Below are 14,773 nucleotides of genomic sequence, written 5' to 3' on the forward strand. Positions count from 1 at the left end.
TTCTTTAATACTTGCACGACTCGTAAAAGGAACGCATTTAACTTTGATCATTTATCACCGGACCCACGTGTTTCTCTGCAATTCACGACGAGCGAAATTATTGCACGCTACGACCTACATCATGCAGCCGGAAGTATGAACTTCAGGAGTTCTATTATCTCGGGGGTGGCGCGAATCATGCGAACAGCCTTGCGCTGCTATATTAAAGTTCGATATTTTATGAGGTAGTGCTCGTTCAAATCGTTTATTCTTCCCAACTTCTCAGAGAGATACGTTTAACGTACTTCTGAATGTAAATTATATTATTTCTTTTATTTTGTAATATCTGGATGTTTTAACATCGTAATTCATTTTTATTCAGATTTTAATGACACCTGCTCTGTTCATAATAATTAATCCTTATTAAGATATTCAAAATTAACGTAGACACAAGCTAGGAATGGTAGAATTATATTTCTCTTTAAAAGTTGAAGAAATTTTTGTATTGCGTTCACAGATTTTTTTTTAATAATGCAGTAATTGATTTTTATTCGCGTTTTAATGACGTTCTTTGTCTGTGTTAATTGACTCTGTTATTGAGAATTCATTAGCAAAGTGTAAATAATACTAAAAATGATTATTTCTCTGAAAAGTTTCACAAATTTTTCTATTAAACTATCGGACCTGTGTGTAGCGACGTACAATGTAACTTGTGCAAACACCGAGCATAGTAAAGTGTTAGTAAGTCATGAAATATTTATAAAGCTGTGTAGGATGTTACAAAAGATCTCTTTTTGTAAAGTAGGGCACGATTTACATCCAGAAGATCTAAATGAAATTGATTACGAACAACAGACTATAAAACTGACTTGGTATAAAACCTAACAAATCTCGAGTATTCGGTAAATGTCTTAATTCAAAAGCACGTCAGTTCGAAAAATGCAAAGTTGGTGAATATAACGAGCAACATAGCTTTTGTACATGCGTGATTTTTACGAAGACGTCGACGGTATTTTGTACAATCAAGATTTCGAAACTTGAATTTTTCTACGTGTGTATTTGTAAAAATCTACTTGGAGTTTGTAATACAAACTTTGTATTCATATACACGATCCATTCTTGACTTTTGTACGCATGGATTTCCAATCTTGTACTGTCATACTTTCTCAGTACCGAAGATATTTATTCGACGATTTGCCATTTTGCTGTAGAAATTTTTCTACCACGAACTAAAAAAACGTTTCCAGCATCTTTAAACGTCGTATTGCAGTACCTTTTTGGATGAGAACACTTTTTAATGTTGCTCTTTGTTAGTAATTTATTCATCTCATTGAATGAATAGATGAGTATTGAAATGAACGTGCAATAATTTATCCGTCGCTTTTAAAGCATAAAATGGAATCTTCTTCTTAGATTTGACAATTTCAAATAAAAGAATTTTTCATTTCATTTCTTCAAATCATTTTTCACTATATTATGTATATAAATCTTACTTGATGATAAAAAGAAGATATAAAGGATCGCAGCGTCTCACGATCGAAAGAAAAGCATACGAATATTATTTTCTAACTTGGCTGACTATTCCATGATCATATTCTACAGAAGAATTATAATTAACACGGCAGAAGTTTCGTCAATATTCTACATCTTACATCAACTGTTAACAGACTCCACTTGTTTGCTAACTTTTTTATAGATAAATCTTCCTTATAGCTTCTAAACGTATCAATTCGTCGAATTCTAAAGGCATCCGAGAATGGATGGCATTAAGCTTTATAGAAGTAAGATATAGCAAACTGTAGCCAGACAGAAACAAAAGCGAAAACAATAACGTGACATGAAATTTTAGTGGTATACAGTATTTTACAAATTTCGCTAGTCTAATAGCTGTGAGAATATGAGGATTAATCAACTTGTCGATGTTGGTCTTAAACTAAATACTTAAACCACGCTAAAAGTAATTATACAATAATATACAGGGTGCTACATATATAGGAAAGTTATGTAACAGTATACCTACCTAAATATTAGTCTCTATGATCCCATTTTGAACAAGTTCTACAAAAAACACTGTATTAACAAGTGTATAAATATATGCATATAAATATACTGCTGATAAGAGGATGAACATTCAAAAAGTAAGCCGAACATAATAAACCAACAGTAAAATATCTACAAAAAATATATTATCTTTTATATCATAAAACTATTTGCCGTTATTTACGTATAATTTAAAACGCAAGAAATATTATAGTCTCCGATACAATCTGCAAGCACAAACAAGCAAACAATTTATTCTTATCTCTAGCAATAAATCCAAACTAGTAACTCTGTCAGTAATAACTCAATAGCTGATAATCATCTTACAAAGATGATCTCTGTCTATCGGAAAAACGATCGCGCTACCCTAATTCATCCAATCCACTAAAACCCTTGATCACTGTAAGCAGGTCACACGCATTGTTACCCTTAACACATCTGAAAATCGCGCGAATCTCCATGATAACACTATCGTCGAATCGATCAGCCGTGATTCACAGAAATATTGTATACGACTGAAATTTGTTGAGGCACGTTTGACATCATTAAGCCCGTGATGCAGCGTGGCCATTGAGCGTAAACGAGCGTTCGCAGGCGCTCAATTGCACGCACGCGGATGGCTATCATCTTGGCTGCATAAAACGGCTTATCGCCACAAATTTAACGACCGGTTAAGCCGACCGTTTTATTCGAAACGCTCGAGGATAAACCACAGCGTGAGCCGTGGGATGACTACCGGACTAGCACATGGGATCTGTAACTGGCTGCTCCACTAGCGCAATTAGCACAACCTATACCGCTATCGTTGCACGCGTACAGCTCGACATATCACAAATATGTACATGCGTATCACAGCGTTCTTGTTATCGCTGGGATACGGACAGAGTTCTTGCTTATCCGTGCTCCCCGTGTTCCGTTCACCCTCTTTGAATCTGAATCTTTCACATGTACACACGATATTTATTTCACGCTGGGGTAGTTTGCGTTTCTCGTCGACTATGTTCATTGCTCGTGTTGGTTCTTCTCGTTGAATTGATTATTTGGTTGTGTTGCGTTTTTATCTACTGTAGCTTTTTTAGACGATCCGTTTTTTGTGTATTATTGACTCGGCTTTGTAGCTGAGAGAATGGAGTTGTTTCGACCGTTTCTACATTTTGGATATACCCACGACTTTTTACCACTTTTATTATTACATTATTCTATCGATTGGTTTTTGTCAATATCTTTCTTTGTTAGCTTTTTTAATTGATTGATTAATTTTTTTAAATAATTCACTTTCCTTGTACTAATGGGAAATTTTTTGGCTAATATGTTGTTTACTGGAAATTTTGTGTTGTTAAAAGTTCGATTATTTCTATCTAAATCTTCTTCGTGTTTTCTTTACTAGCTGTTCTTCCTTTACTCTACGATTTTTTACGAATTTTCACGAAATCTACGATTCTACTTTCCTTGTCCTTTTTCTTATTTTATAATATGTTTCTCCTAATAGTGGCAGTTTTTAAGCATTTATGTCAGTTTTCTTCATCCCGTAATTTTCGTTTATTATTTCACATTATCCCATAACTATTCTTCCCGCATTTATCGTCCCTTTAATCTTTCAATTACTTCCAATTCAATTACATTTCTATCTCATCCGTTGCTTCCTCTCTTACAACTTTCCCATTTTTCACATTTCCATTGCTACAATCATCACTTTATCATACACAAGTGATATACAATATCACTTTTTCGTCAATATGGAGGAGCTAAGGTCATAGGGTCGCGAGTCGATCCAATTTTTCGTACATATGCATATCGGTCATTGTGCTTGTTCGCAGTTTTCGCAGTTCAATCTTAAATGAAATGCAAATTATACTGGAGCTATTTGCTTCGCAACATGAGGGAAGCTCTTCCATTGACGTGTTTACAGCGCGTTATTCTCATACCATACAGCTACGTGTTTACGCGTTACTTGCATTAATTATAGTTACAACCGCGATGTGTAAATAAAACGTCAATTCTGCGACGTCCTCGTTAGTACGTCACTGAAGCAGAGATAAAACACGAATTTTAAATCGTAGCTCGTTTCTGTTCTCATATACAATCAACCGATAGAACGTTCCACTTCCCCCTTTTTTCTTTTTCATACTTGTGATTTCATAAAATTTAGAATTGATTTAATGATCGTTCTTTTATTTTGTAATATCTAATTTCGCGTTTTTGAACGGTCATATCCAAATTATACATTTTTATCGAGAGAAAGACGTTTGAACAATACAATTTCACGAGCACCGTCCATCGGAAAGCTATCGCCTCTTTTGCGAAGCTTAATCTCCGTTATAATAAGACACGTAACCGTAAAATTACTATGACCATCGGAAATTTGAAACATATCGACAAGAATATCAAATTGTTTCTAAAATAGAAGAAAGCTTAGTAAAACAATCTAATCCACTGCCATATTATAGTTTTAGTATCTGGATATAAAAAAAAAAAAAAGACAACGTTATTGACTAGTTTTATGCGTCGGCGACGAAATTTCTGACTGACAAAATCTTGATATAACCGAGCGAAATTGGAAAACGATTGAGTGACGCTTGCAAGCTTCAGGTTACAGTCCAATTGACTTTGATCTGCATCAGTGGTTCCCGATCTGATAGTCACAGTAACATACTACCAGGAAAGCTTAGAACAAAGTTTTCAAGATATCTTGTCACGATAAAACCTGCGCAGTTCTTTCTACAATTTAATCTTCAAGAAATGTCGTTCTTTTAATTGAAGACTTTAGAGGGCTAAATTCTCTTCGTATATTTCATACTTTCCCAGTATCATCGATCATCATATTTTCATATTATGTTCTTCTGTAATATCAAAATTCCTTTCACGCTTCGTATTATTGGCAACCATGAAGGGTAAAGTCTAATTTTAGTGCTCGTTCGATCATTTTACAACCATAATTCAATATTTTTTATCACCTTCAAGAAAGATGTCTCCATAGATATAATCTACAAATTATTAACCACGTATAGAAATCCTAGCATTTATTTTAACAATTACAGCGTTTAGAAAATATATAACAATTCGATAAATCGAGTAATTGCAAGAAGAAATTTACTTACATCACAGCCATGGAATAGCAATAAACTTAAAAAAGAAATCACGAATGTATCTATATCTATACAATTAAAAACATTCATATAGATATTCCATTGTTTCGTTTATCATTACTTGACGTAAGAAGACAAAGTCGAGTAAACGGTTATCAAACACCAAACGTCAACAGGGAAAAGGAAATTATGTACCTTTCATCGATCCAATTCTCCTGGATTTCACTTGAAAGCAATTCAACCTTTTCCTATCCCATAACTTCTCTCGATTCGAGGTTACCGGAAATGAAAAAGTACATTTTTTCTTTGTCGATTACCGGTCAAAAGACAAACGAGCTAAAGAAAATGGGTCAAATTCCTATGTCTTCGTCGGCTTACGACACATAGAAACGTGACGCACTCCATCTTTCATTTATCAAGCTCTCTTTTATATTTGACTTCTCGCTTTTCACTGAAAAATTACGCGCTACGAGTGTCTGGTGAAGCAAAACCATAAAGATAGAAATACGAAGATAGAGTACGTAAGCAAGCTGAAACTACGATATAGCAATGGAAAGAGAACGTTGCATAGAAGCACATTCGTACAATAAATATGTCAGTGTAACACCGAGTAACGAACGGCGTCAGTGTGCAATGTCTGATTACACAAAGATAGGAAGAGTCTTTATGCAGCGTTCTCTTTCTATTTCCATATCGCATCCAATCATGCGCACGGTAACATACGACTCGTGTAATCTATCTTTACACATATTTCTATGAACAAAACACCGGTGACCGACATTTCCTGCGCGCACGCGCGTATTCTTTGCCGCTGCTTTGTTAAATAAAGCTGCGTTTACAGTAGGCAACTTTCGGTTGGACGATTGATTGCCTGGTGATGGACGTGAAGTTGATCAAAGTCGCTCGTATAAACACAGTGGCAACCAAGTTGAAACAACCCTTCAGAATTGTTCCTTCTGTCAAAGAATAGATTTGAATGCGAGTTTAGTATTTAAAGCGAGAAGCAAGTTAAACAATAACTTTCACGAAACGAAGAAAAGAACACTTTTCAGATCGATTCGGAACCACTGAAAGAGATTAAAGGAAGATTTGGCTTTTATATCAGGACCTTGTTGCATAATTAAACCACATACGTAATATCATTAGTGAAATTTTGTAAGTCACGAATTACAGATTATCGGGATTGATAAACGCGCTTGCACGATAGTAACAAGTTTGATAATAAAAGCAAATGAAATTTTACAATCAGATGTTAACGTAAATTAATTGCTATTTAGTTACGTTTGACAAAGTTTGTAACTTATAACTTGTCAATCTGCTAATATTATTCATTGAAAGAGTACTATGCAACAATACTTATAGCTATTGTGCTTTTTTATATACGTAGACAAAGGAGAAACATACTGTTTATAGTTATTTCCATTCTACACGCTATTCGCGTCAATGTAGATTAATCTTGGTCACAGGTAAATTTTTATTTCCTTCGGAAAATGGCATGCGTGATAAGAATTTAGATCTTTATACATCTCGATATAACTTTTTTCACGAAACATTTTCAGTGACGATTGCATGTCACAAACAAGCTGTTGCTTAGAATTAGTTGCGGATTAAAAAATTCTTTGCGTTTCGTAGAGTAACGAATATTTCAATAATCGTCTCGATCATAAATGAAACTAATCTGATCATTTATTTCCAGAAATAGCATTCGTAATTGGGTATTTGAACACATTCTTTGTACAGAAAAAATTTGGAGAAAATCCTGTATGCATATTGTTAGCGAAAATACGTATGCAAATTTTATTAACGCGATACAATCGTTGCTTTACGTTTTCTAATATTTGCGTTCTACGCTCTGTTCTGTTTTTCCGAGAAGTTTGCTAGAAGTTAGCGGTAGAAACTGTACAATTTTAAGAGGGTTCTTCAAATTTTTGTAGTTATCTTCGACAGTAGCTTTGCAGATACAGTATACTTAGCATAGAAGTTCACATTGGCGAAAAACTTTCCTAAACTTGAATTTACATTGAAGAGAGCAGAAAAGGTTAAAAATATCAATGTGGCCTTGGGTGCTAGTCACGCAGCAGGCATTGACGTATGTATGTAGGCATTGTCGAGATGTTACGATAACTGATTTTGACAAGTAAAGTTTAATCGATGTTTTTAAACTACGATTCGTGTTCAACGTAAAAAAGAAAAAAAAATGATTTGCATGATGAAGTTGTATACAAGTACCACTTTTCTCATAATTTTCAATTCTATTGTATGACCACCAAGTTGCTGATAATTCTCCTGATAAGACAACTTTACCGTAATGTCTCGTAGAAGTTCTCGAATAGGCAGCTTTTACACTCTATTTCGAAAAGAAAAATCTAAAGCGTGTGATGATAGATTCAGACTTGTAAATATGAACATGAGTGAAAGAAAAATACTTCTGCCTTTCCTGCTTTAGAATATATTATGTTATCTAAATCTCATCGTAATTCGTCGTGTATCAGGCAAGAATAGAAAATTGAGATGAAAAGATAAATTAATTCAAGTTTTAGTACGGTACTATTATACGTTTAAAGATTAAAGAAACAGATAGCTTATATCGCTGTAAGTACATATATACAAGTATAATAAATCTAATATATAATTATAAAAAGGAGAAAGCAGCTTATATACATATATATATATATATATATATATATATATCAAAAGAATCCAAATCTTAAACGTTTAATTGCGAAAACAGCGAACATTCACAAAGGATTTGCCTAGGTATTTAGTCACCTATCACCTTAAACGTATCAATCTCACGTATCAATTTCTTCTTACATATCACTGCGTCGTTAGTTCGCACAACCGATTCATGCCATAAATCGTTGCAGCAGCCCCTTCCTCGATGTCCATCGATTACAGATCGATCAATCAATCAGACTCAAAAATTCCAATCCCTGAACACGAGGTTTCTAGAGCATGGATAAGCAACAGCAACTCGAAAGCTGTATCATGAATGTATCACCTCGTCGAGACACCGCGACGACGAAATTCCACGTGAAATTCTTTAATGTTAATAACATTTAGATTATGAAAAATCGTCTTTTATATAAAATTAGAAGTCTCTGTAAATGTCAGAAATCTTGGGCCATCTGATGAATAACATTGAAGTTTAAGAAGTACTTAGCTACTTACACTATCCACCGGAAAATTGGAATTACATATACCGCATTTCACCAAGTGCAACAATTTTCTTGGACGAAAGTTAAGAAATTTCAGGTAGGAAGTTTCTTAATACGGCTAAATTTTTCATTTTGAAAGTGAACCGCCCGAGGTACATTAATCATAGAATTATAGAAGGTAAAAGGGTACGAAGTAAGATTGAAAAATAAATGATTAAAAGGCTCTGTTCTGGTTCTACTTTACCGTACTTGATAAAATTCTTATTTCATTAAAATACTTTGTCCAAATGTGACTTTTTTTTATCAAAGGTTATTGAATCAGAGTGTTAGATATTTTTTTTAATGTGAAGATTTATTCGGACATTTATTGGTTCAAATTAGATCAAAGCGCTGAGGAATTCATTAATACGAAAACTGATAAAAACGACGTAGACTACTACCGATACTTAAAACATCGATCTTGAATCGAAAAAAAAAAGACTTGGAAATCTGCGCTAATTAATTATTATAGGAGTACGATTAAACAGTACCAAACTTCTGGCTGATAGTGTAGATATCTTGGTCAGAGAAGTGTCGCCGAAAAATGATATTAATAATTAGTCAATACGAATGTTCCTTGCGTGTTATTGAACAAAAAAATCGTCGCAGTGTCCTGTCAGGCGTTCACATCGTTTTATCGCACTTTTTCTCATATCATCGGTGTCGTTTGCCATTTTCTAAACATTTCATATCTCATCTAGGGACGAAGAGAAGCCAACCACAAAGGATACTCTATCTTTCGGTTAATGAAAATCATTTAATCGAGGCTTCTCGATCTATGTAGAGTGAATTTATATGGTCGTTGATTTGTTGCATAAAACGCACAGATCAACACGCCTATAAGGGGAAGGTACATACGTTTGTTAAGGCCTAATCAGTAATGGACAACTTGTTAGCACTGTAATAAGTACACGATACTTTCGTTCTTAAATAAACGCTTGTCAAAATTATACTCGCGAAGCGATGCTATTCCACGTAGGTTATACGCGTATAGTAATTACTCAGTTGTAATTAACATGCCTTCGAGCGCGTCTCTGTCGAGAATTGATAACGTTTTGGGTGCATGAATAAACAACAGGGCTTTGTTTTCACTCTTGATTATATTTGCTTCTATCCTAGGTAGTCTAGTTCTGGACCAGGAAATTCGTTCATCGTAAGATTTAACCCTTGTGTAATATAACACGAGAGAGAGAAAGAGAGATAGAGAGAGAGAGAGTTGAACAAATTGTCAAGTATACAACATTACAAGTTTTATTTCTAAATTTTATTAGACGCTACGTAATCGTTACGAATTATCGAGCGTATGTGGTGTGGTTTGACATAAAAATACAACATATCTCGACGATGAAAAGATAAGATTAAAATTAATTCTTGTAATTGGTCATCTTTAGATTTGTTTAACTAAAAAGGTTGTAGGAATCAGAATAGCGTTGAAAGTATCCTTAGACCTGGTTGTTGATGTTATTTAATTTTGGAAAATATTTGATTTACTGATAATGTGTGGTGTCAGTTAAGAGAAAGATAAAGAATATAATAGACAAATTGCTTTTTACGAAAGATATTAATATATAGCAATTTTTAGGATTCGATAATCAAATACGTAGAGTGACGTCTTAGAACCCTTTTTACTTTTAATCTAAATATAAAGTAATTTTCTACTTTTTTAATTTTAGTATAAATTTTATTGCGAGAGAATTCGCTGTTAAAATGGATCAGGCACTTTCTGCGAAATGATTTTCCGATGTAACGCGATTTTCATTTCCCAACAGCCTATAACAACATCCAGCTAACCTACAGAAGCTACGCTTTCAAGCTTCGCGTTGAACGTCATATAATTAGTTATAAAGATATAAAATGTCGAATTAAATACTCCCTTATAACTGACCTTTGCAAAGATTTTAGCTGAAAATGTAAAATATGATATTATTTCTTTGAAAAAGCGGGTACATAAATCAATCTGATCGCATAAAGTGTATCGGTAAATTAATATTCCAATAAATTACACCAACTCTATACATATTCATGTTCATTTACGCATAATCATTCCATTGCAATTGCTCCTATCAAGCAAATACATAGATCCAGTTTCTTCAAACATTTTATAAAACGTACCTATACTAGAGAAAAATTTTAAACTATCGAAAACTCGCTCCGTATTTTTGCTACGCGACTTTATAAGCGCAAAAATAGTCCCTGTCTTCACGGTTCGACGAAAACTACGTTCCGATCAAATGATTTCGGAGTGTTTCGCGAGGAGAAAAATTCGAGATACGTTGTTAATAGCGTTATTCTCATTCAGAGGACGTGCTCGAAGGCGCCCACTTCGTGGCTAAACGTGAACGAAAACTAAGGCGAAAAAAATAAAAATGCAAGCAAGCAAGCAAACGAACGAAAGAAAAAACTCAAAAAAAAAAATTAAGAAAACGAAGAAAAAAAAGGTGAATACGAAGTAAAAATTGTCATGCTCCAGTGTTGTCTAAATAAGCTTCTCGGGTGAAAAGAAACCCCCCCTTTTTCCGCAAGACTGTTCACGCGAAACGATCGAGAATTAGGGCAGTGACAAGGAGACAGGTAGATAACGGGGGATGGCGTCGAACGGCGAATAACGGCGTATAAGAGAAAGGAAGGAAAAGAGAAAGATGAAAGAAATAAGAAAGGGACGAAGAAGATACCTGTGGCTCTAACTCTAAATATACTTGTTACGCTATCCATAAGTTTATATTGTATCTCTATCTTGACAGAATTTACGAGGTATTGTACGTGATATTATATTTATACGGGCTGTTACACACTGTCTCCAATCTTCCATTCCTTCGTGCGACACCGGGCGAACGAGACGGATAGACAGATAAGGCGCAGGCGAGTGCATACGTGGCGATAAGAGGTGGGGAATGGAGAGCGAGAGGAAGAAGGACAACGATGGAAATCAAAGACGAAAATTCACTACAAATCTTTCTAATAAAATTTCCACAGCAATTTCCATTCTTATTGCTCGCATATGATTATCGGCTAGACGTTATTAGACGACTGAAGTAAGAATGAGAACGAAATTCGATAAAATTGTTCGAGGGGGAATGATGAGAAGTATAGAACGAGTCGCTGGAAGGTGAATAATTTTGATTAAGAATTTTAGTCTCCTACCACGAAAGGAACGTTCTTCGTACGGCTAAGCTACGAAAGATACGATCATCCTTTACCTCGATGGTGCAAAGTTATTAGAGTCCAACACATCAGCAACGTTGTTCCACGATCTGAAATCGTCGTCCTTTGAACCAAAATATCCTCCTGGAAACTTTTGATTAACGAGTATCAGTGTAAACCCGTGATCCATGGGGAGGGAATTAACGGTTAGAAAAAGGATGTACTCGTCGGGGAAACGAAGAAAGAGATTAAGCTAGAAAGTTGCTGCTTCGTTCCTGGTTCTGGTTTGCGCGGTTGTTGAACGCCGCGATGCCAGTCGGGGCGAATTCGCAGAGACAAAAAGCGAGCCTGCGAGCAATAGAGGTGGGAACGGACAAGGTGACAAGGCCGGAGAGAAAACGGCCACGAGGATAGAAGGTTTTAATCTGAGTCAACAACTGAGAGGAAGTGGTCGAGACGGAAAGGACACATCGGCAAAAAGATAGCACGTAAAAGAAGAAGAAGAAGAAAAAGAAGAAGAAGACGATATATGAAAACAACGAGAATTTCTTCCCTTTTCTAGTCGTCCCTGGAGTTGTAATTTGAAGAGCAAGAGGGTTGCTGCGAGCGAAGAAGAAATTACCCTCTTCCTCTCGGGTCTCCGATCAGCGCTCGATTCTCTGTTTCAACGGAGCTTTTCTTACCTTTTAAGTCGACGAAAAGAGACTGATTTGTGTACAGGGCAAAGCATTGTGCGTGCGTGGCCACGAAAAACGAATGGAAAGAAATTTCTAATCCTCTTTGCGTGCTTCTCGCGAACAATTAATAAAAAGAATAAGAAACGAAATCAGAGGATACGAACGTTCTCTTCATTTTTATTTATTTTCGGAATTGTCTTTCTATTTCGTTCCAGTGGTCACGCGTTTCTAAAGACTGTGTACAATATTTTTTCGTACGCCTGCGCCGTCGTTCGCGCGAACGCGCGTTCTCCCCTTGGTTTTTTCGAACTGTTACTAAGCTTGTTTCTTAATAAACTTGTTTTTTTGTTTGTTAGAACGGCAGTGGACCTGGTGGCGAATCCGGTGGAAGAGGCAACGGGTGAGTAGCATCAAACGTTTATCGATCACGAGTCCAATTACGTCATTGTAATCGTGCTAGACTTTTATCTTCCCTGTTTTCCACGCTGCGAACGTTTTTCCTTGAACAACGAACGAGTCTTTCCGTTTCATGTCTTTGACGATTATCGTGTGAAATTTTTTTAACCCACTTGCAACTTCTGTCTATGAATATAAACGCGATTTTTTAGATGTTTGAAAAAATGACGTGGTATTCAAGAGACGGAGGCAAAGAGAGAGAGAGAGTTTAAATATCAACTCTGAATTATATTCATTATAAGATCGCTCGTTTGATATTTTATGTGAAATTATTCTATAGATAAAAATATTTTCATTGCAGTTATTTTCATTAAGTCTACGTACATGTGCTTATATAAATATATTAATTATATTATATGATATAAAAATTGCGAAAAATAATATTCAGCAGCGAGATTTGTTCAACGACAAATTTACGATTAAATTTTTGAACGTGTCGCGACTGGAACCTTTTCAGAGTAAATTACATTCCATAACGTCGAGCTGTTATTCGTAACGTTTAATATGTTCCATAAAATAAAATGACAAAATACAGGAACGAACGATAGAGAAGAAATTTTTATCGTAACAGCTACGAATTCTGTAGTTCACATTCTGTGATAACAATGTCATCGGTGAACAGAATTGCGAATTCTCTTCTGTCCATCTCGCGCACGTAACAGGGAAAATTCAATGGAAGGAATTTGATTTCATAAAAATAATTCGTCGTCGAAGAATTCAAACTCTGGCAGAAATGAAACTGCAAACGTCACATTTCTCGTTGGATCAGGAAAGTTCGGTGCCATAAAAATTCTATCCGTATGTTTCTATTAAAATCTCCTTGTCCAATAGCGTCTGACAGCGGAATTGGCTACGTAAATGACAGCTCCTGGCTTATTCTTCCATTCCTTTTTCTCAGTTCACCTCTTCCTTTATATTTCTCCAATGTAAAATACACCATGTGACTTCTTTTATTACGCTTTTGTTTGCAACGACTGTTCTACAAAAACAACGAAATTTATCTAATTACTTTCTTCTTCTTCGTATTTCAAAATACGCGAGCTTCGAATTGAAAGTTTAACATTATTGCTCATAAATATTTTCAACAAAGGATTTATAGAGTCATCACGTATTCAAAAAGAATTCCAACTTTTTAACAAGCGTACGATCTATTCTAGCAACTAAGGAATAAATTTATAAAAATTCCAACTGACGAGCTCCGACTTGTGAAAATCCTAATTATGTATTCGATACAATTTAGCGACAAACTACGAGTCCTAAGCTTAATGATAGTGCTTTCGTTCGAATATATCCAATAAATGAAGTTAACGAATGTATTAGCATGGAATGAACAAAGATGTTTCTAAAACGAGAGCAATAAATTCTTTACAAGGCAGTTAAATTTGTTCCTGAGGGTCGTATTGTTACATTCACGACAAAATTCATCAGGTTGAAAGCCACAGGCCATTTGTATAATTCCGTTGCCGTAAAAGTCGACCATATCTCTGTCCAGCTAACGTTTAGTCGATCGTGCATTACGAGAGCACAGAATTGCTGATTAAACGTTGTGAAACTCGTATAATAGCGATCGATTCTTCGAACCTACGTATAAAAGACATATTGGCCTGTAATTAAATTGTTGCAACGCGGTTCCCTGGCTTTAATGCGGTCTCTCGGATCTAGCGTCTGATTTTGTAGAAATTGCAAATTCAGGAAATTAATAGCGAATAAAATATTAAATGTATTACTATGAAGACTTGCAAGAGGATAATAACTGAATTATCGAGTTGATACGAAATTTTATGAAATTTGAAGAAGGATGTAATTTTTTAGTTTAGGCTGAGGACCAAACAAAAATATACAAATCTTACGATGTCGTAATTTAATTAAATAGAAAATTAAATAGAACAATCTTCCAGGTATATACTTGAAACAAAAGAAACAGATATTATTAGTAGCATGTTCGGTATTCGAGTATTAAGGAAATTAAAGTTCAGTAAAATATTTCAAACTTTGTTATTGAGATCATTAAAACGAAACTTATGACAGGTATTAAATTCAATATTCAACTTTGTACAACTTATTGCGTGAATATGCGTCTAAATTTATCAACTATTCATTTCTCAGTGAATGCTACAACTTGGTTTTTGTGAAATTTTAAGAAACAATGAATACCTGCAATAATCAGAGTAAACTTACATTAAGCTTAAAGTTTTGA

General features: G+C 34.9%; 1 protein-coding gene across 14 annotated transcripts in view; it reads left to right on the forward strand.

Annotated features, from left to right (window-relative positions):
* Positions 1 to 14,773, forward strand: part of LOC117233329 (protein unc-13 homolog B-like) — a 378,435-nt gene that overhangs the window by 271,813 nt on the left and 91,849 nt on the right. For all 14 annotated transcript variants that reach the window (XM_033493523.1, XM_033493525.1, XM_033493524.1 and 11 more), the window contains one exon: positions 12,477 to 12,520. In XM_033493523.1, the coding sequence (XP_033349414.1) occupies positions 12,477 to 12,520 (44 nt within the window). The remainder of the gene's footprint in view (positions 1 to 12,476; positions 12,521 to 14,773) is intronic.

The sequence above is a fragment of the Bombus vosnesenskii genome, unplaced genomic scaffold (assembly GCF_011952255.1).
Source record: "Bombus vosnesenskii isolate JDL3184/JDL3185 unplaced genomic scaffold, Bvos_JDL3184-5_v1.1 scf7180000013295, whole genome shotgun sequence".
Lineage (NCBI taxonomy): Eukaryota > Metazoa > Arthropoda > Insecta > Hymenoptera > Apidae > Bombus > Bombus vosnesenskii.